The sequence below is a fragment of the Geotrypetes seraphini genome, chromosome 4 (genome assembly GCF_902459505.1).
Source record: "Geotrypetes seraphini chromosome 4, aGeoSer1.1, whole genome shotgun sequence".
Lineage (NCBI taxonomy): Eukaryota > Metazoa > Chordata > Amphibia > Gymnophiona > Dermophiidae > Geotrypetes > Geotrypetes seraphini.
This window is the reverse complement of record NC_047087.1, coordinates 247,353,360-247,373,987: the sequence shown is the minus strand read 5'-3', so window position 1 is coordinate 247,373,987 and position 20,628 is coordinate 247,353,360. Positions and strand designations below refer to the sequence as shown.

Below are 20,628 nucleotides of genomic sequence, written 5' to 3'. Positions count from 1 at the left end.
GAGGGGTATTGCTGAGGAGGGGATGGAGAAGGGGTACTGCTGGACAGGGGATGAGGGAAGGGAGGAAAGTTACTGTTTGATAGGGGGATGAGGGAAGGGAGAAGGGGCACTGCTGGACATGGGAAGAGGGAGAGGTGCTGCTGGACAGGGAGAGGGAAAAGGAAGGGAGGAGAGTTACTGCTGGATGGGGGAAAGAAGGGAGAAGCGGTACTGCTGGACAGGTGGAAGAGGGAAGGGAGAAGGGGTACTGCTGGATGGGGGATGAGGGAAGGAAAAAGGGGTACTGCTGCACAGGGGGAGGAGGGAAGGGGTATTGCTGGACGGGGGGAGGTAAAAGGAAGGGAGAAGAGGTGCTGCTGGACCTGGCAGAAAGAGAGGGAAAGGAAAAGTGCTACACACTGGAGAGGAGGGTGAGATGGTGCATGGGGAGAGAGCCTGTTGGGTTGGGGTGGGAAGGAGGAATGCCACTCGAGGGAAGAGGCAAGGACAGAGAAAGAAATTGTGCAGGAGGCAGAAAGTGTTAGGCTCATGGAGAAGGCGAGATCGATGGGGAGGACAGAGAGGAGGGAAGGAGAAATGTTACACTCTGGGGAAGGGGGAGAGGGCAGAGAGTGAAAAGTTGGACTCATGAGGGAGAAAGAGAGAGATGTTGGTTGGGGGAGGGAAGGAGGAAGAGAGAAAAAATTTTGGACTGGTGGAAAGGAGGGAGTAATGTTGGACTGGGAGGGGGGCCAGAAACGATGAAGGGAAGGGAGATGGACTGCAGGGAGTAGAAAGGAGGAAGGGAAAGAGAAATGTTACACTGGGAGGAAGGAGAGATGACTAAAGAAAGGGAGAGATATCAGACCAGGGAATGGAAGGGAAGGAGGGAAGTCTGGTAGCGCTATAGAAATAATAATAGTAGTAGTAGAGAGAGATGCCAGACTGGGAAGGGGGGAAAGGAAGGAGAAAGATGTCAGACCATGGAAATAGGGAGGGAAGGAGAGAGAGATAGGAAGGGAAGACATGGAAAAGTAGATTTTGAGAAGAAAGCAGAAAAATGGAAATCCTGAATGTTAAGTTAGTCCCAAAGATGGATGCAAAGCAGAAAGGTGAAGACAGAGAGAAAAAAAGTCAATGGATAAGAAGGCCCTTGAAACATAGTTAAAAGCACAGAAAAATAAAGTCACCAGACAACAAAGGTAGGGAAAATGATTTTATTTTCAATATAGTGGTTGAAATGTATCAGTTTTGAGAATTTATATCTGCTGTATATATTGTGTGTATATGAAAAATGAATGGAAAAAATAACATTACAATTAGTAAAGGCTGGATCTGGAGAAGAGCTTGGGTGGGTCTAGGGTGGAGCTTGGCAGATCTGTGGTTGGGGGTACTCAGTTAATATTTGTTAGACTTCCTTGTTGGCATGCCTTATTGGCATTTCAGGGCCTGTCTGGAGAGCCTGTGCGCATGTGTGGATGTCAACGTGATGATGTCACACAAGCTTGTGATGTCATAACTGCGACATCCACGCACTTCTGGGTGTCTCGAGCTGTGGTCACTACCTTTAGTGTGCCCCGGCTTGAGAAAGTTTGAGAGACACTCTGTTAACTACAAGGTGGCCCAACACGATAAGAGAGATAAAATAAAGGTCTTCCATGTCAATCTATTAAAGACATGGATCCCAATGACTGCAGCATTAGTGCAGAAGGATGATTTTGGCCCAGAGGCCACAACTAAACTGGGATCCCTACATGCTCCCTTTAATGATCAGCTTTCTCTTCCACAGAGATCTGACTTGGAACAATTGGTAAAGCAAAACCAAAATGAGTTTGCAGAGAAGCCAGGCCAGACTCACCTTGCAATTCATGACATTATCACTGATCTGGGTGTAGTGGTCTGACAAAAGTCCTGTGGGATCCCTATAATTTTAGCCACATAGAGGACAAGCAATTTTATAAAAAGAACAATTTATTCTGTAAAATAGCTTTGAAAATAATACTATTTGAGTATTCTTTATAACAAGCTTCCTAGCTTGTGCAACAGGAATGTTTATAACACACCAAGTTTAAAAAGTAAAGAATGCTTATTAGACCTGCTCTCAGACACACATATTTACTGATTTACTTTCCATGCTTCTGATTGGGTCACAAACTTGTACATATACAGGGTTACATATACGCATCAGTTTGAGCATCTATACCTAGGATAATTTGTGACCATCTCTGGGGAAAACGTGACTAAAGTCTCAGATGCAAAATATTGAGAACGGCCAATTTTTCACATTAAGAGTCCATAAGCAGTTTGAAAAAGTCATGTTTGAACTTCTGCAACTTTTTTTTTTTTTTCCACATAAAAAGGATGGTGTTTGGACTGTTGCATTACAAATTGTTTACTTTTACAGAATTCATTAAAACTTCATTTTTTTTATTCCTGAGACTTTAGACATCTTTTATAAAAGTTTCTGTTTTATACAGAGAAATGCCTTAGAAAACAGACTTCTTTACATATAACATAGTACCTCAATATGGGGTCCTTTTACTAAGGCATGCTATAGTCTATGGACGCGTTAGCGTTTACTGCGTGCTAATATTTAGCGCATGCTAAAACAGCTAGCGCATCTTAGTAAAAGGACTCCTATTTTACAAACTGGTTGTTTTAATTTTATCCACCTAGAGAATTTTATAACAGAGTGCCTGCCAAAAATGTGAATAATGCACCTATATTACATTTTGAGCCCCTTTTACAAAACCGCAATTCTCTTGTGGCAAAGCACCAAAGCTCATAGGAATTTTGGTGATGGAGTTGTATTTGCCGCAGGGGAATTGCTACAAAGGCTTTGTAAAAAGGACCCTTATTTTATAAAGACCAAATCATTTGAAGGATTGATGGTAAAAACTTTATAATATCCCCCCTCAAAAAAAAAAAAAAAGAAAGAATATCCTAATACATCTTAAAATTTTTGTGGACCTTCATAAAGGGAATGGGATTTGAAATACCACTTGGACAAGGTATAAACAATAAATGGTTTACAATCAGGTACTTATTTCCCTTTCTGTCCCAGCAGGACCAAAGTCTGTTTAATATACCTGGGGCAGTAGAAGATTAAGTGACTTGCCCAGGATCACAAGGAATAGTGCAGGGTTTGAACCCCCGACCTCAGGGTACTGAGGCTGCAGCTGTAACCACAACACCACACTCTCCTCTTAAAGAAGAGTTACCTCAGTTTTGTGTTAAGCAACTTAACTCTTTAATTTAATAACTGGTCCTTTTTAAATCTCTTCAAATAATTAATTACAAAAACTAAATCAAAAACCATCTTCCATCTTGATATCACTGAAAAATGTCCATGCTTCTTATGTGCCTTTACAAAATAAGCACCAAGAATGTGAATGCCTGCATGCATAAGTAGATGCATTAGGCATATTTATATATGCATATAGCAATTTCTGAAACACTTCTTTTCTGCATGTAAGAGCCTTTCTAAAATTACCTCTTTACTGTTTTCAGGGCCTGTTTACCAAGTTTAGTATCATGCGTTTATAGTCAAAATTAACACAGGGTAGCACAAAGGCTTTGGGTTAACTGTCAGGGGGAGTGTCCAGCATTCCCTGCACAGACAAGTTTCCTACTGCACATTACTGTCAGGCCCAATTAACTCCAATGCACCCAATGACACCCATTGAAGTGGTGTAAGATATACTCACAGTAGCTGTACATTTGACAGTATGCATTATTTCCTATGCACTTCCTGCAGTGGGTAGTGTGTACTCATCTCCACCCATATTCCGTCCAAACCATACTAAGCAATTAGCATGGGATATTTATCGCACTGTTTTAGTCCAGGCCTGCACGTAGAGATTGTGCATTAAAGCCTGTACTAACTGCTTAGAGCACTTTAGTAAACATGCCCCTTAGTTTTTTTACAATTATTTTTACTTCTTTCTACTTCTCACCATAAACAAAAACTGTACTTGTCTATAAAAGCCTCATTTAATCTAGAAACCAAACTATTAGACTTAAAAACTCCAGATCTTAAAAGTTGTTTTGACTGAGAATCAGCCTCTTGGAATGTGACAAACACCAAAAGGTACAGTAACATTCAAATTCTAAGGTCAGAGTGGTACAAGCTGGAGTTCAACAGAAGAATGTGTTATAAATACAAATTTAAAACTGCCACATAACTGTCCAGATAACAGAGAGCTTGCGACAGACGTCCAAAACTGCCACTCATGCCGTGCATGCCACTTGATATGAATAAATATTTTGAGACAATTTAGGGCCCTGCTTTTTACAGTTGTCCCAGCATGGTAGGGCTGCAAGCCACAGGAGGAAGGCGCCAAATAGCACGCAGAGGCCACTGAAGTAGAATGCCATTTCATAGGTCTGCGTCCAGTCATAAAACCAACCTGCAAGGCAATCAGAGAAATGCAAATGCGCTCTTCCATATTAAACAAACATGAAAAATTTACCAATTTTTAGTTTCGTTTCAGAGTTCAGGATTAAATTGAATCTAAGGGCTCCTTTTACTAAGCTGCGATAGCGTTTTTAGCGCACGTAGGATTTTAGCACGCGTTAAACCCGCACTACGCGGCTAGAACTAGAACGCAAGCTTAATGCTAGCGTTAAGGTCTAGCGCACGCGGCAATTCAGCGCATGCTAAAACCGCTATTACAGCTTAGTAAAAGGAGCCCTTAATGTTGACCACGCAACTACCCCATTTGATCTGAATATCTCCTTTGTTTACTCACAAGCATACATGAATTTATGTTACATTACCAGACCTCTCTCCTAAGCATATTTCTGTTTATCTTTCTCCCTCTCTGTTATTTTTACATTTCCTCTCTCCAAAACTATTTTACCTTTAGAAAATTTGGAATATGCAACTTTAACAATGATGACTGCCTATGTAGTGGGCTAACAATCTTTTTGTACAGACTGCATGAATGTTCTCCTGTATTCCCTCTGTTCCTTCATATACTTTGATATACCCTGCATGAATCTGACATTAGAGAGAGAGAGAGCCAGACTGATAAAGCAGAAAAGGGATAGTGGTAGAGATGTCTGTTGATGTCGAAAACTAGAAAGTACAACAGTATACAGTATTTTTCATCATAATACTTCTTTGTTATAGCCCCTTTGTTGGAATAACACATATGGCATTTTCTGTTTTACCAAAGCACAGTGAAATATTGACCCTAAATATGAGCTGCCAGTAGCTTTCACCTATTCAATGTATATACAGCATGACACAGATATGGGTCCACTGTTTTATTCTGCTTTTAAAAAAATTGTTAATTTATTATGTTTTAATTTAATCTTGTTATACTTATCTGCTTATTTACATTCTGTAAGCATGATCATTGTGGTGCACACAATACCTTGCCTGGACCTCTGATGCTGTGCTTTTGGTTTTGTGACTTCTTTATGCTGTATGCTTTGTATGTTATTATAGAATTTCATTACTGTTTGTAAGATGTAGACTCCTGAAGCAGCCCTTGTAGAGCTTTTAATAAGAGTCTTTTTCTGGAACACTCTGTCTAGGTCTGTTTCCTTTCGTATGGATGTGATAGAGATCTGAGGAGCCTCTCTAGCACCTGTTTTCATCACAATAGCCACATCTCCACTGAAAGATAAAAGGTTTCTTATCCTGCTGCTTTTCAAAAACACTGGTTTCTGAACATAAATTCAAAGATTATTTAGCATTACACATGATGCTAGAGTAAAGCTGGAACACAAATGGAGGAAAAAATCCAAACCTCTAAAATCATTCAAACAATTTTTTGTTTTGGTTGGGTCTTCTACTCATTGAAAATAAAAGCATGGACCAGGTTCTGCCAAGAACCTATGTTCTCTTTATACTGACAACTCTGTAAAACTCTCTTTGCTGCTAGATTATTTGTAAGTTCCAGGGAGAGCATACTGTACTCTGAAATACCTACTATTTAATTTGCTTTAATTGTAATAGTAAATTTATAGCGATGAAAAATTAGGTCTTAATCTGCTAATTATCTTTTCTTGAAACTATCCAGACTGTTCCCAACCTCCTACCAGCAGATGGAGAGACTAAGCACTACTGAATGACATCTTCCTATCAGTGGCGTACCAGGCATATGCGACACCCCGGGCCTATCATTTTTGACCCCTCCCCCCATCTGTAGAACAACATGATTTTTAGTAACAATTCACATGTCGCACAACAAGAGTGTACCTAGGAAAAGGCAGCATCTTACATACTGCAGTGAGCAGTAGATCATCAATACACCCATTGTAAAACTGAACAAGCCAGACTAGTACAGATCAATCCTGAACATTCAATGCTAACAGAAAACCATGTCTTTCGAGCACACAGAACTTAGAAAACAGCTTCGCCTAGTATGGAATATGTAATCACAAACTAACTCCTCCCCTTTTACAAAACTCCCCACTTTGTACTGGAAAAAAAAAACCCCCAGTTAGTCCAGTTAACACTTCTTAATACCCCCCTTTGCTTTGTACTTTAAAAAAAACAAAAACATTTAGTCCAGGCCCAGCATGTTCTCATCCTTCTCTCCTGGCCAGTCCGATGTCACTTTTACCTTCCATCAACTGAAAAAACTGCTGGCCTCAGCAATAATTCAGCGACGTTGCCCATGGCTCCACTTTTTGCTTTCCGTCTGTCACGGTCCACCCGGGCAGAAACAGGAAGTTGGGTCATTGGAGAAAGACCAGGAAGACACGGAAAGCAGGAAGGGGAGCCGCGAGCAATGTCTCGAAATCACTGCTGAGGCTGGCAGTTTTTTCAGCTTGACGGAAGGTATAAGTGGCATTAGACCGTACAGGAGAGAAGGGTGAGTACATGCTGGGCCACGGGGACAACCCAGAGCCTTGTGGTCAGGTGTGAGAAGGGGAAGTTCCCGGACCATGACTCCAAGGCCGGGAACCCCCTTCATGCTTGCACCCAGGGCGGTCTGCACCCCCATCCCCCCGCCCTTGATACACCAATGCGTCCTATAATGTCATGTGCAAACTTGAGCCAGCCAGTATTTTTGATCAAGCAGAATGCTATAAAGAAAGAACCCCAACAACCCAATGAAAGAAAACAACCAGAACCACAGTACTTCAGAAAATAATATCAGGGACCACCATCAACTCTGGACTTTCAAGAACTAATGATCCACATAAACCTGGAAAGACACAAGGAAAGAAAATTAGCAAGTAAGACCTAATTTTTCCTTCCTTGTCGCTCCAGACTATTCCTGATGAGTGGGATGTATAAAAGCAGTACTTGCTGATGTTCAGACACTGACAACCCCTGAGTCAACAACCTGGCTACAAAGGCTGCCTCCTGACTCAACTATACAGCCTACCAGAAATTCTTCACAAAGGAATAGAGGAATGGCCAAGTTGCTGCCCTGAAAATAGCCCAAGAACTTGCGGCAGCCATTCGTTGCTGCCTGGTTCACCGCTGGACCCCAAGGATTTGAAAAGCATGCCGGGGAGGCGGGAGGGAGGTGAATGTCTTTACAGTTGCCTGGGACAGGAGGCAGGAGGGATCCTTCCTGTCCCTGTGCACCGCAGGAACTCGCAAGTTTGCTGTGACAACTTGCGGCAGACATTCAGCTTGCGGCTCTGCATGAGGCAGGAGTGTAGGAAGATTGCTCCTGTCCCGGTTCACCGCTGGACCACCCAGTATTTGAAAGGTATTCCAGGGAGGCGGGAGGAAGGTGAAAGTTTTTTTTAAGTCACCTGGGACAGGAGACGGAAGGGATCCCTCCTGTCCAGGCCCACCGCTGGACAAGGTTCAGCGAAAGCCTGCAAAAAGGTCCGGGAAGGGAATAGGTGGGTATTGATCCAAATATAAACCAAGACCCCCATTTTTTGGGCCAACAATCTCAGTTTATATTTGAGTATATACGGTACTCCTTTCTTCCAGCCAGGAGGAGACCTGCCTAGGAGCAGGAGTATAATGAGAGACAGGAAAAGAGCCTCTAAAATAAATTGAAGAGAATAGCCCTTATAAATAGTGATTCATGCAAACAAGCTGACAGCTGGAGAATGTAACTCAGAGAGCACTACAGAAAAAAGAAAAGATTCTCATTAAGCAATGAGTAAGCCCGAGCACCAGGAAATTACGCAGATCCTCTTGAAGTCAAAGAGCCACTATTAGAAACAGGCTTGATGTGTAACAAAATAAACTTTGGGGAGGAAAAACTCACCTGCCCCCATATCCTGAAAAGATATTACCAGAGGCATTTTCAGCTTACTCTGCGCAGAGGAAAGAGTGCCCAAAATGGCAGAATTTGCTGCTAAAACTGGCTCTTCTGAGAGGAGCATTAGCCAAATACTTGCTGTGCTTCAAGAACTGCTGCCTTACCATTAGATTACTGCGGGCATGTTCCAAAGACCCCAAGGCCTCACTATGCACACTATGTGGCAAATGTCTCTAGCAGAGGACATAAGGCACTGTACATCAAAAATAGTACTGTGGTACACCTTTTTAGCAAGGGCTGCCATGCACAAGTCCTCCCCAACACTTTTCTAAACGGCCCAAAGCTGAGCCTACATTGCCTGGAGATCTACATTATGTTTTTTGTTTTGATTTGTTAGACTGTGAGTTGTTATATTCTTTTCCCCAGGGGGCACTTAAGGAATGCCTCCTAGCCCATAGAGGAGTGGAGGCTGAAGTATAAGCACAACTCTGGATGGAGGGCGGGGCTCAAAAACCTCAGTGTGTACACCCCGGGACACAGAGCTCAAGACTAGCTAAGCTCTTAAAACATGTGTTCTGGCTTTTTTTTTTTCATTGAGTCACAGCTCTGGCATTATTTATGAATTTTCTTATTTTCTTTTTTTTTTGTTTGTTTGTTTTTAATCCACAGAGCCAAAATCGGCACACCCAAGCAAGGACTAACCAGAGCAAGGCTGCACAGGTATTCACCTACCATCTACCAGGAAACTCAGAATACTGGCTAGCTCAAGGTTGCATAGGATGATGTTAGTCAGTAGTTCTTAGTCTCTCCATCTGCTCGTAGGATGTCTTATATTCAACTCAATACTCAACTCGTTGGGGATGATTTGGAGAGATAAGGAAATTTCACTAAGTTATAGTATAAATTAGCTATTTTAAAGCATGTTGTTAATAGCTGATTTTAATGCAGCTTACATTATTATGAATGGGCCTATTCACTAGAGTGTGGTAATGGGTATTATTATTGTACGTTAAAGCATGGCAATGTTATCCCACACTTTAGTGAGTCAGGTTCATAACGCTTGCATACTTTTGAAGACAATTGCCATCAAAACTTTTAGGTACTAAACCAAATACTAGATTGAAGCTGGGCATTGACCCATGTGGCAGATAGCATCAGTAATAATGATGCAAACTTTCTCAGATTATCATTTTCCCCTCCTTGTTCTCCATCTGCCCAGCCCACTTTCAAGAATTAAGAATATTCTTTCATCTGTACACTTTTTCTCTAGGAGGTGCTTTGATCTCCTCCCATTTATTTTAGTTTAGAATTTGGCTTATGTTTCTTCAGTAGTAGCTCAAGGTGAGCTATCTAGCATGCTTGAATGTATTCCTGTCAACTCAGAGGGCTTTTACAATCTGTTTATATTTGAGAAAACAGAAGATTGAGGGGGGAAGTTATTGTGGACTACCATATAGATGGGCTGCTTTACCATAATACTATTCAAATTCGCCTGCTTTTGCTATAAAACAGTGTTTGGTTTATCCCCAAGCTACATCATCCCTCACTTCCTCCTGAATCACATCATCAAGAACACCCGCAGAATTCAACTCTTCGCCTACCCCTCCCTAAAACTATGCCACTCTAAAAAATTCCTTGACAAAACCTTCGCCTTCCAAGCTACCAAGCTAAACCCATGGCTAACCCAAATGGCCCTCAAGGCCCCCAACTACCTCGGCTTCAGAAAAATGCTCAAAACCCACCTCTTCCAAGACCAGGATCCTTAATGCCCCTTCCTAACTAAACAAACCTCCCCCCTCAACACTTCCCCCTCCCCCCCTGGCAACTCTGATCAAGCTGATCTTGAACCGCTGTTACTCTGTCTAATTGATGTGAACCACTTGTAACCCTATTTAATTGATGTGAACCGCCTAGAACTCTTCGGGGTATGGCGGTATACAAAAATAAAGTTATTATTATTATTATTATAATTACAACAAGAAGAAGAGAAGACCCAAATTTCCACAGGAGAAAAGGACAATCCAAAAGAAATGAATAACTAGAAAATCCGATGGGATTTTTGTGCCCCATGGACTGGGTTGAGAAGGCCTGGCCTACTGAGTAGTACAATTAGTTGGGAACCAGGGAAGCCAGGGTTCAAATCACAGTGATATTTATGGAGACTTTGGGCAAGTCACTTAGGGAAGAAGTTTACAATGTAGACTATTGTTGAGTTGGGTTATTTTACCACAAGTCATGCTATTTTGGCAGAGGATCTCCTTGCATAAAATGGAACCCTATGCTACAAAAAGCATGACTTATGGTAAAAGAGTAGAAATCCAATGTTCTTGACGCTTCTTTTATTATTTATTTAATCTTTTAAAAAACAATGTCCACATTTGTCATGGAGGACCCAGCAAAACAAGCCTTCCTCAGTTTGCTTCTGCAGTGCTCAGATTTTGTGCCTCTCTGGCGTTTTTCAGCTTGGTTTGCCAAGACATTTATGCTATCCCGCATTTGCAAAAGGTTGCGTATACATTTTCTTGGCTCCCTGAGGAAGGTGTGTTTTGCCGAAACATGGCCTGTGTTGGGTCCTCCAATAACAAATGTGGACATTGTTTTTTAAAGGATTAACTGAATAATAAAAGAAGTATCAAGAACATTGGATTTCTACTGTTTTACCATGTCATGCTTTTTTTTAGCATAGGGTTCCATTTTATGCAAGGAGATCCTCTGCCAAAATAGCATGACTTGTGGTAAAATAACCCAACTCAACAATAGTCTACATTGTAAACTTCTTCCCTAAGTGACTTGCCCAAAGTCTCCATAAATATCACTGTGATTTGAACCCTGGCTTCTCTGGTTCCCAACTAATTGTACTACTCAGTAGGCCAGGCCTTCTCAACCCAGTCCATGGGGCACACAAAAGTCCCATCGGATTTTCTAGTTATTCAGAATGAATATGCAGGAGTTAGATTTGCCTACCAAGAAGGAAGTGCATGCCAATCTCTCTCATGCATATTTATTGTGGATATCAAACCCAATGGGACTTTGTGTGCCCCAAGGACTAGGCTGAGAATCCCTGTAGTAGGCTACTCCTCCACATAGGGAAGGAGTAGTGGCCCTTCAGAGAGAGAGAGTTGTGCCATTAGATATTCCATCTATTCTGGCTACAGGATGTGACGCTGGACTCAATTTGGACTGCCATGCAATTCCTACATATAATTTGTACCATTTTGTTTCATCTTCCTTGAGTAATCTCCCGTTCATTAAAATTCTTGGAGAATCAATAGGGGATCCAAGGTACTAAAGCAGCAAAGAAGGTTACTTCGGAATAGATTGTTATTAAACCATAAGGTTGAAAATTTGGAGAATATGGCAAAGAATCTGAACTTGAGAACATAAGAATTGCCATACTAACCAGACCAAAGATCCATCTAGCCCAGTATCCTTTTATTCAGGTCACAAGTACATAGTAGAATCCAAAGAGTAGTAAGATTCCATGGTACTGATTCCCAGGGTTCACTGGGACCAGGAAGTCACATCAGAGGGAAGGATGATGTCAGCGCAAGCACTGGGTAAGATATGTTGCTTACAGCCAGAGAAGATTTGAAAAGATATAAGGGTGAGGTGAAGGGTGCATAAGGGGGTACATGGCACAGCTATACCAAGCGCAATTTATGGACTTTTCCTCCAGGAACTTGTCCAAACCTTTTTTAAGCCCAGATATACTAAATGCTTATCTAATTGTTGAGTGAAAATATATTTTCTTCTGTTTGTTTAAAAAGTATTACCATGTGACTTCATGGAGTCTACCTCACTCTCTGTACTCTGTGTGATGTAGTAGCCAAAAAAGCAAACAGAATGCTAGGAATTATTAGGACAGGGATGGTAGAAAAAGACCAAGAATATTATAATGCCTCTATCGCTCCATTGTGCCTCCTCACCCTGAGTACTGCATTCAATTCTGGTCGCTGTATCTCAAAAAAGATATAGCAGAATTAGAAAATGCTCAAATAGAAGCGATCAAAATGTTAAAGGGGATGGAACTCCTTTTATATGAGGAAAGGCTAAAGAGGTTAGGGCTCTTCAGCTTGGAAAAGAGACAGCTGAGGGGAGATATGGTTGAAGTCTACAAAATCCTGAGGGATGTATAAGGGGAACATGTGAATTGATTTACACCATTAAAAATTGCAAAGACCAGGGGACATTCAATGAATTTACAGGGAAATAATTTGCAAACAAATAGGAGGAAATATTATTTCACTCAAAGGATAGTTAAGCTCTGGAATTCATTGCCAGAAGATGTGATTACAGAGGTTAGCATATCTGAGCTTAAAAAAGGTTTGGACAATTTCCTGGAGGAAAATGTCCATAGTCTGCTATTGAAATAGATATATAGGAAACCACTGCTGTCCATGGGATTGGTAGCATAGAATGTTGCTAATATTTGGGGTTATGCCAGGTACTTTTGACTTGAATTTGTCACTATGGAAGCAGGATAGTGGGCTAGGACCATTATTCTGACCCAGAATAGCTATTCTTATGCTCTGAGGTTTAGATGTTTAAGTCAGATGTGTAAAACACTATGGGCTCCTTTTACTAAGGTGCGCTAGCGTTTTTAGCGTGCGCAAACCTAACGCTAAACAGAAAATGCTAATGCAAGCTCTATGGAGGCATTAGCGTCTAGCGTGCGCTGAGGTTGTTCTGTGCCTTAAATAGGCCTGGGGAGGGCCAGCTTATTTACATGGACAGGTAGATTTTGGTGAAATGAGCAAACATGAAATAAAAAATTCAACCATTACACTTTCTCACATTGCACAGGATTCACTAGTTAGAAAAACCTGTTGATAGATAGGGCCTAATCCAAGAGCAGGTGAGAATGTTATTAATGGCTGTACATAAATATATGAAACTAGAAAATATTGGATAAGCCAGAATATAATAATCAGAGAGGCAAAAGCAAAAGATGGGATCCTAACATATTGATTTCACATGTGCTATGTGCTTGAAGGAATAGGAAGGTAGGCTAGGACATTAGTGTGATTGATAAGCAACATAGCAAATTTAACCCAGATGGCAAAGCTTAAGTTTCATAAGGTTTCTTTGTTCAGATGTGTGTCCAGCCTGGTCCTTGGGAAGTTATAGGCAGACAGGAGTTGGCCTCTGACCTAGTTGCCTCACATTCCAAGGGGCCCTGATTCTGCAGTGAGAAAGACTAATCGAATCCACATATGTATCATTGTATAAATCCAGAATTAAGTTTTAGTAAGTCAGTAAGTCATTAAAACTACACAATAGGAATTTACTTATGTAGCTATAGGTAACAAGTGTAGATTAGAATACATTTTACTTTGATTTCATATATTTGAAATCTGAAGAAATTCTGAGAGGACTACATCTGGGATTTAACCTCTGACCTTAAGCAACTTTTTCTACTCTGTGAAACTCTGATGGGAGGGGGGTTGATCCCTCCTTCTCCTCTAGTTTCAGTTAGTCAACGGGACATGAATATCACAGTACAGAGATGCAGGTTGATTGTAACAGGAAGGGATTTAAAAGCTGTATGTGTGCATTAGTCTTGGTGAGTACATTACAATAACTGTCTATGTATTTCTTTTTATAAAGCATGTAAGCTTGGCATAAGAATGTAATTTTTAGGAATGCTTTTGTGACACGCCCATATGAAGGAAGCAAGCCTTATATGGAAGCAAATAATTTTGACCAGTTAGATTGTAGTGAAGGAATGTCGTCATTTAGGATATATATGGATGTGTAACTGGTAAAACGCTGGAATTCATTACTAGCAAGGCCAGCTTTTGGCTTCTGTAATAATTCCCATGATGCAAACAACCTTATGATAAATAATTTTTGATAATTAATAAATAATTTTCTTTTGAAAAACATTTGCATCATTCCATTATTCCTGTGCATTTCTGAACACGTAGAGCAAAGCTAGCAGCTTAATTGGCACCCACACAGGGACTGCTGCTTTAGAGTGCGCTTGTGTCCAATTACCCTGCTTAGCGCGGCATTGTAGCGTGCACTAAAACCGCTAGCGCACTTTAGTAAAAGGAGCCCTATATGCAAGTAAATGAAATTTCCAGTAACATGCTGTTTTAACCTCATCAGCTGCTCACACAAATACCAAGTGTAAACTATGTAGAAAACTGTGAATTTCTTCCTACGTAAAGTGAAGATACTTACATGTAACAGGTGTTCTCCAAGGACAGCAGGCATATGTTCTCACATGTACATAACATCATCCATGGAACCTGGTAAGGATACTGCCATGTGCACTGTCACGTTAAATCTTTAGGCAATACCTGCACCGTGTCATGCAGGTGCCTTCCTGCCTGACATTGGCATTTGGGACCAACAGTTCAGTAAAAAAGCTAAGAAGCCAACTAGAGGAGGTGGGTGGGCTGTGAGAATATATATCTGCTGTCCTTGGAGACAGGGATCTTTGCTTTCTCCAAGGACAAGCAGGCATAATATTCTCACATGTGGGACTCCCAAGTTGCCAGGATTATGTCTCTGGAAGAGGTTTAATATTGAATATTACCCCACATTAAATCTCTCCTCAAGTCACTTCATTGGCTCCCCATCCATTTCCGAATACAGTTTAAACTCCTCTTGCTGACTTATAAGCCTGTCACTTTGTGGCCCATCTCGATGGCACTCAGTTTATTTATTAGATGTTTGTGTGAAAGCTGATGTGAAGCCAAAAGACTTAGCCCAAGGAGCTCGAGTAAAAAGTATACTGAAAAACGTCAACACTCCTTGGGTCGAAAAAGTGCCTCAAAATGGCCTGAAGGTCAATAATTGAAACATTGACAAAATATGTAATCAAACTCAAAGAAAATATTAGAAAACAATAAAAATGAAGAATTATGAAGAAAATAAAAATAAAATAATATCTGGAAGGCACAAAAAAAATACACCTTCAAAGTTTAACACACTGAGGAGAGAGCAAAGACACAGTTTCTTGGCTCCACAGAAAACTTAGAACTGTTGGGAAGGAAGGCACCTGCACACACTGCCTAGTGTTAAAGTGACAGTATACAGGGGTGGATCCATATAGCGGATTGACTGCCGACAAGCTGAGAGTTTGAGCTGGAAATTACCTGCTATTTGCCTCTTTCTTTGATGCTGCATACGAAAAGAAAAGGAACTGTTCGGGCTGTGCCCTCTCTGGCTCATACTTCAACTTCACTCCAACTCATTCTCAATCATTTTGCTGTTGGACCCCCTCCGCAAACACCAAGCCAGAAGGATCCTGCTGTAAAGACTGGTGAGGAAGAACTGGTCTCTTCTTTGGGACACAATGTTTCTCTGTCCCCGAAGGCAACTTTCACACCGCCTTGTCCAGTACAAGTAAGGGGTCACCCCGAGTTCAACACAAGAGTGGAAATTGCTACTACTGTAGAGAACCGAGAGGAGGGAAGGCCTGAGGAATCCTTGATGCTTTCAGTAAAGAAGCTGTTGGATTTCCAACTCCTTCTCCGGCAGCTACACTGGAAAGGATTTGGCAGGTTCTCCATAAATTGGAAGGTTTGGTTGAAAAGTCTGTGCAAGAGATATCACAGTTGTCTGGGAAATTGAAAATTTATCCAGTAAATTGGAGTTGGTGAAATCTGAATCTTTAACTCAAGTCACACAAGTCAAGTCTGAAGTGAAAAGTCTTAAGGAGACTGTTTGAGATTGTTAAGGATAAGAGTGTGATACATCGGAAAATGAAACAATTTGAAAATTACAACAGAAGGCTTATCTGGAGATTGTTGAACTTCCTCAAATCCGTCCTTCTTTCCCCTTTGGATTTCTTTAAAAAATATTTAATATAAATCTTGTCTATGCCTGTTCAGGTTATTCCACCTATTAATAAGATATATTACTTGTCATTACGAGTGAATAATGCTAGACAGGATTTGAGTAGTGATCTAGTTTGACATCAAGAAAAAGCTCAAGAGAATGTTAATCCATTGGAGGATGTTTCCCACATATTGGAGACTTTACTTACAGAAGTGGCAGAAAGAACAACTTTGATAGTTTCCTTTGTATTTGAGCAAGACTTGAATGCAGTAATGAAATTATTTTTTCAAAATTCTCATAAAAATTATTGTGATCAAAATTTTTTTTATATATCCTGATGTTGCTAAGGTGACACAGGATAGGAGAAAAGAATTTCTTAAAATGAGAGATGAAGTAAAGAAATTAGGGGGCACTTTCTTATTAGTGTATCCATGTAAATGTATGGTGCACTATTTAGGAAACAAATATATGTTTTTTCTTACCAGATGAACTGAGATCTTTTTTGGACATTAAAATTCTCTCCAGGAATTGAAAGTTTATGTATAATTGGAACGGGTTTGTCAATTGATAGCCTTTCCTTTTCTAATTAAATATTTCTTCTGTATTCTCCCTTAGTTAGATGTGCCTCTGAATTTTGTGGTCTATGGAAGGTTTATTAATTCTTATTTAATTTCTTGGAAAAGGTATGATGGGTCTGTGTTTCTGGATCAAGCATTATTACTTGTACCAATTTATCTATAAAATATAAATAAATAATAATAATAAAAAACATGACTGTGTAGTTGGCAGTGTCTGCACCAGGTTTTGTAGATGACATCACCCTATGTGTGAGAATATTATGCCTGCTTGTCCTCAAAGAATTTCTTTTTCAAAACACGTGCAGTCACATGGATTATGTGCTAAAGGCCCCTTAAATATGTTTGTTCTGAACTTAGAAACTTACCAATAAGTGGAGGGCCAAGACTATTTCCAATTCCAGCAAAGAACATAAGAATCCCATAGGCATGCGTTAATTTTTCAAGTCCTACCGTCTTTGTAGTTACATAGGGGAAGATCGACCAGTTGCCAAAAAAGAATCCCAGAGCCCCAGTAGGTATCGCTAGCATTGTATATGTTTTGGCAAAAGGGATTGCAAATAAAGCCAGCGCAGAACCTACTAATGTAAGCACATACAGATACAATGTGTTTATCCATCGGATATCGGCCAGTATGCCTAATGCAAGTTTACCAACTGCTGTCATAATGCCCACTATGGAGATAAGAGGCATAAAATAGGCTTCCTCGCTAATGTCTGAGCTTTTTGCTATATCTTCCAATAGCAGAATAGGCGGAAAGCCACCTATATCAAAAAGCAATATTGCTATAAGAAGTGCTGTAAATACTTTGTTATTAAAAAGAACAACAGAATCTTCCCAGTAGCTTAAACACACTTGCCATTTCCTTTTGGCAAGGTGCTTGCAAAATTCTGTTTGCTCTGCAACTTTTTTTTTATAATAATTTTCTGCTTCTGTAGTACATATTGTGACTAATCCATCCGTCTTCAAGAGATTTTCTTGCTGGCATTCAGCACTGGATCCATATTTCACATTCTTTTCCTCACTGGATCCCTTTTCAAAAACGGTTATGTTTTCTTCCTCATGCTGATCTTTTTCATGATAAATAAGGTAATGATCAGGAATTATTTCCAGTCGCGGTTTTTCAGCTTTTTCTGTGGAGATCAGAGGTCTCATCATAATGCCACATGCTAATATATTCAGAGATAATGCCCCAACTATTTGCAAGCATCCAGTCAATCCATAGAGCTCCATAAGTTCTCTCTGAAGCGCTGCATATATAAAATGGCCAACACTCGAACCTAGAAAAGGAAATACAAAGAACTGCAGTTTATTTATTTATTTTTAAAAAATTTCTATTCCGCTTATAACCTAAGCAGATTACGGTGATGGGACTAAATCGCGCGAGACAACGGCGCGCCGACAACTGAGCACAGACAACTGAGCGCAAGGTTGACGGCGCGCCAAAGAAAAGCACTATTTTAAAGAGCTCCGACGGGGATGTGTGTGGGGGGCATTGTGGGGGGTTGTAACCCCCCACATTATACTTAAAACTGAACTTTTTCCCTAAAAAACAGGCAAAAAGTTCAGTTTCAAGTATAATGAGGGGGGTTACAACCCCCCAAACCCCCCACAATGCCAGCACAATGTCTGTTAAGTAAAATAGGGGGGTTCCCCACCAACACCCCCTGTCGGAACCCTTTAAAATAGTGCTTTTCTTCGGCGCGCTGTCAACCTTGCGCTCAGTTGTCTGCATTCAGTTGTTGGCGCGCCATTGTCTCGCGCGATTTTGTCTATGAACCGCAGATTACAATAATCATATACACAAACCCAAAATAAAATAAACAACAGTACATCTTTACAAAGAATCAAACAGACTTAGCAGAAAAATTAAAAATAAACATCCTCTAGTCTAAAAGAATGCTCTAACAAATAAATGCATTTTCAGAGATTTTTTTGAAATACTTCAGATCTTGACATAGCCTCAATGAACCATTCAAAGCATTCTATAACCAAGGACAAGCCACAGAAATTGATGCCATCCATATTTTTCTTAGTGTACTTCATGTGTATGCTCAAGCAATAACCTCAATGTTGATTGTGATATTTCCTTATAACTTGCATTACATAACATGATGCTTCTCCATATATCACATGATATACTGTATAATTGTCAAAATTTAGTATTCAATACGAAACATAACAGGCAACCAATGTAGCTGTTTCAACACTGGAGAGATATATTGATAATGAGAAGCACCAGTGATCATCCTTGCAGCTGTATTCTGCACCACTTGCAAAGCATGTATCTTAGATTTAGCCATACCCAAAAATACCGTATATATTTGAATATAAACTGAGATTTTGGGGCCAAAAAATTGGGGTCTCAGTTTATATTTGAACCACCTTCCAATGATGGTGCTATTTTCCTCCCTTCCTCACCCGATGATCAACGCTGTTACCTCCCTCCAGCCCTCAATGTCTGGCACTGTTATCATCCACTTTCCTCTGATACCGGCACTGTTATTCTCCACTACCACCTCCTCCCTGCTCCAGACCGACATCACATTTACAGGTCTGATGCTTTGGAAACCACTGTCGCCGCTCTGTGCTGGTGATGTGAAGGGCCTTGAGTGTCTGCGCATGCTCAAGGCCTGCTGACTCCCATCCATTCCTGGATTCTTGGAATCCAGCAAGCCTTGGGCATATGCAGATGCTCAAGGCTCTGCACCAGCACAGATCATCAGTGACAGTTTCCAGAGCATAGGGCCTGTAAGTGCAATGTCAGTCTGGGGAAGGGGGGAGCGGGTAGAGGAGGATTTGTTTGCCCAAGCCACTGTTCTTTGATTCTCCAGCGCTGCTGGTGTCCTCTGTACCTCCTGTTTCTGCTTAGGGTGGACCGCAGCAAAGGAATGGTGCAGCGAAGGCCAGCGGACTGTGCAAGAGAATCGCTCCCATGCTGGCGACCTCTTTGTGCCTTTCGTGGTGAGGGGGGTTTCAGAATCAGGTGGAAGAACATTTGGTGGAACCAGGAGGTGAGGAGGGAGGAAGAAATAAATTAATAAAGGAGAGATGCTGAATGGGAGAGGCAGAGAGAAGAGGAATGGGGGCACATGGAGAAAAGAAAAAACCAGGGCATACAAGGGTGCGTAACAAAAGAGAATGAAGCTGTCAGTTGCCGGCTGACCGCAGATTAGTGAGGAAGTGTAATTGAGTGCTGTCCGATTTTCATTTTTGACAAAATGACAGAAAAAGTTGAACAATGCTACTGCATTAAATTTTGTGTAAAGCTTGGTGATTCCCAAGTGTAAATGGATGGAGGGGGAAGGAAGGAGATGATGAGACATGGATGGAAGGAAGTGGAAGAGGAGGGAAGAGATGGTGTGCATGGACAGAGGAAGAGGAATAGATGGTGAGATGGAGGCAGAAAAATAGAAGAAAACTGAATATGAAAAATCAGTGTCAAATGTAGTGCAAAAAGTGAAGGAAAGGAAAGAAACAAGTGCATAAGGAGGGCTTGAAAACATCATTAAGAGCACAGATGGAACAAGATGACCAGAAAAATAAAACCGCCAGATAACAAAGGTAAGAAAAATGTTTTTATTTTCAATTTAGTGATTGAAATATGTCAATTCTGAAAATTTACATCTGTTGTTATTGTATTTTGGACTGTTCAGGAAAAAATGCATTTCTTTTGTAGTGTACTGTGTGTAGAGTCTGGCATATTAGGGTTTCCTTTGTGTACAATAGTACTTTTGGTTTGCAGGGTTTTTTTTCTGTTTTCTGCATGTGTGACTGAGGCCAGGTGTTCTGGTGGGAATAGATGTCCAGGAACTTTGGTTGGTGTTGAGGCCCCAAGTAAGAAAATATTTGTTGGCTCTCCTTCAGCTTTATTGGACTTGAAACAGCCCTAACTGAAAAATTAGTGATTACTTATGGCATTACTTATGACGTTCACCTACCTAGATTTCTAACCTCGGTTTATATTCGAGTCAACCTTTTTTCCTCCTATTTTGGGTCAAAAAGATTACCTCTGTTTATATTCGCATTGGTTTATATTCAAATATATACAGTAATGCATTGTAGAAATCAAATTTTGCAATAACAAAACT

At 40.7% G+C, this 20,628-nt stretch overlaps 1 protein-coding gene across 2 annotated transcripts in view; it reads right to left on the bottom strand.

Moving 5' to 3' along the window:
- Positions 1-2,328: 2,328 nt before the first annotated feature.
- Positions 2,329-20,628, bottom strand: part of SLC16A9 (solute carrier family 16 member 9) — an 86,836-nt gene continuing 68,536 nt past the window's right edge. For both annotated transcript variants that reach the window (XM_033943286.1, XM_033943287.1), the window contains exons 5-6: positions 16,906-17,817; positions 2,329-4,388 (exon numbers count right to left, since the gene is read on the bottom strand). In XM_033943286.1, the coding sequence (XP_033799177.1) occupies positions 4,210-4,388; positions 16,906-17,817 (1,091 nt within the window). In that variant the 3' untranslated portion in view covers positions 2,329-4,209. The remainder of the gene's footprint in view (positions 4,389-16,905; positions 17,818-20,628) is intronic.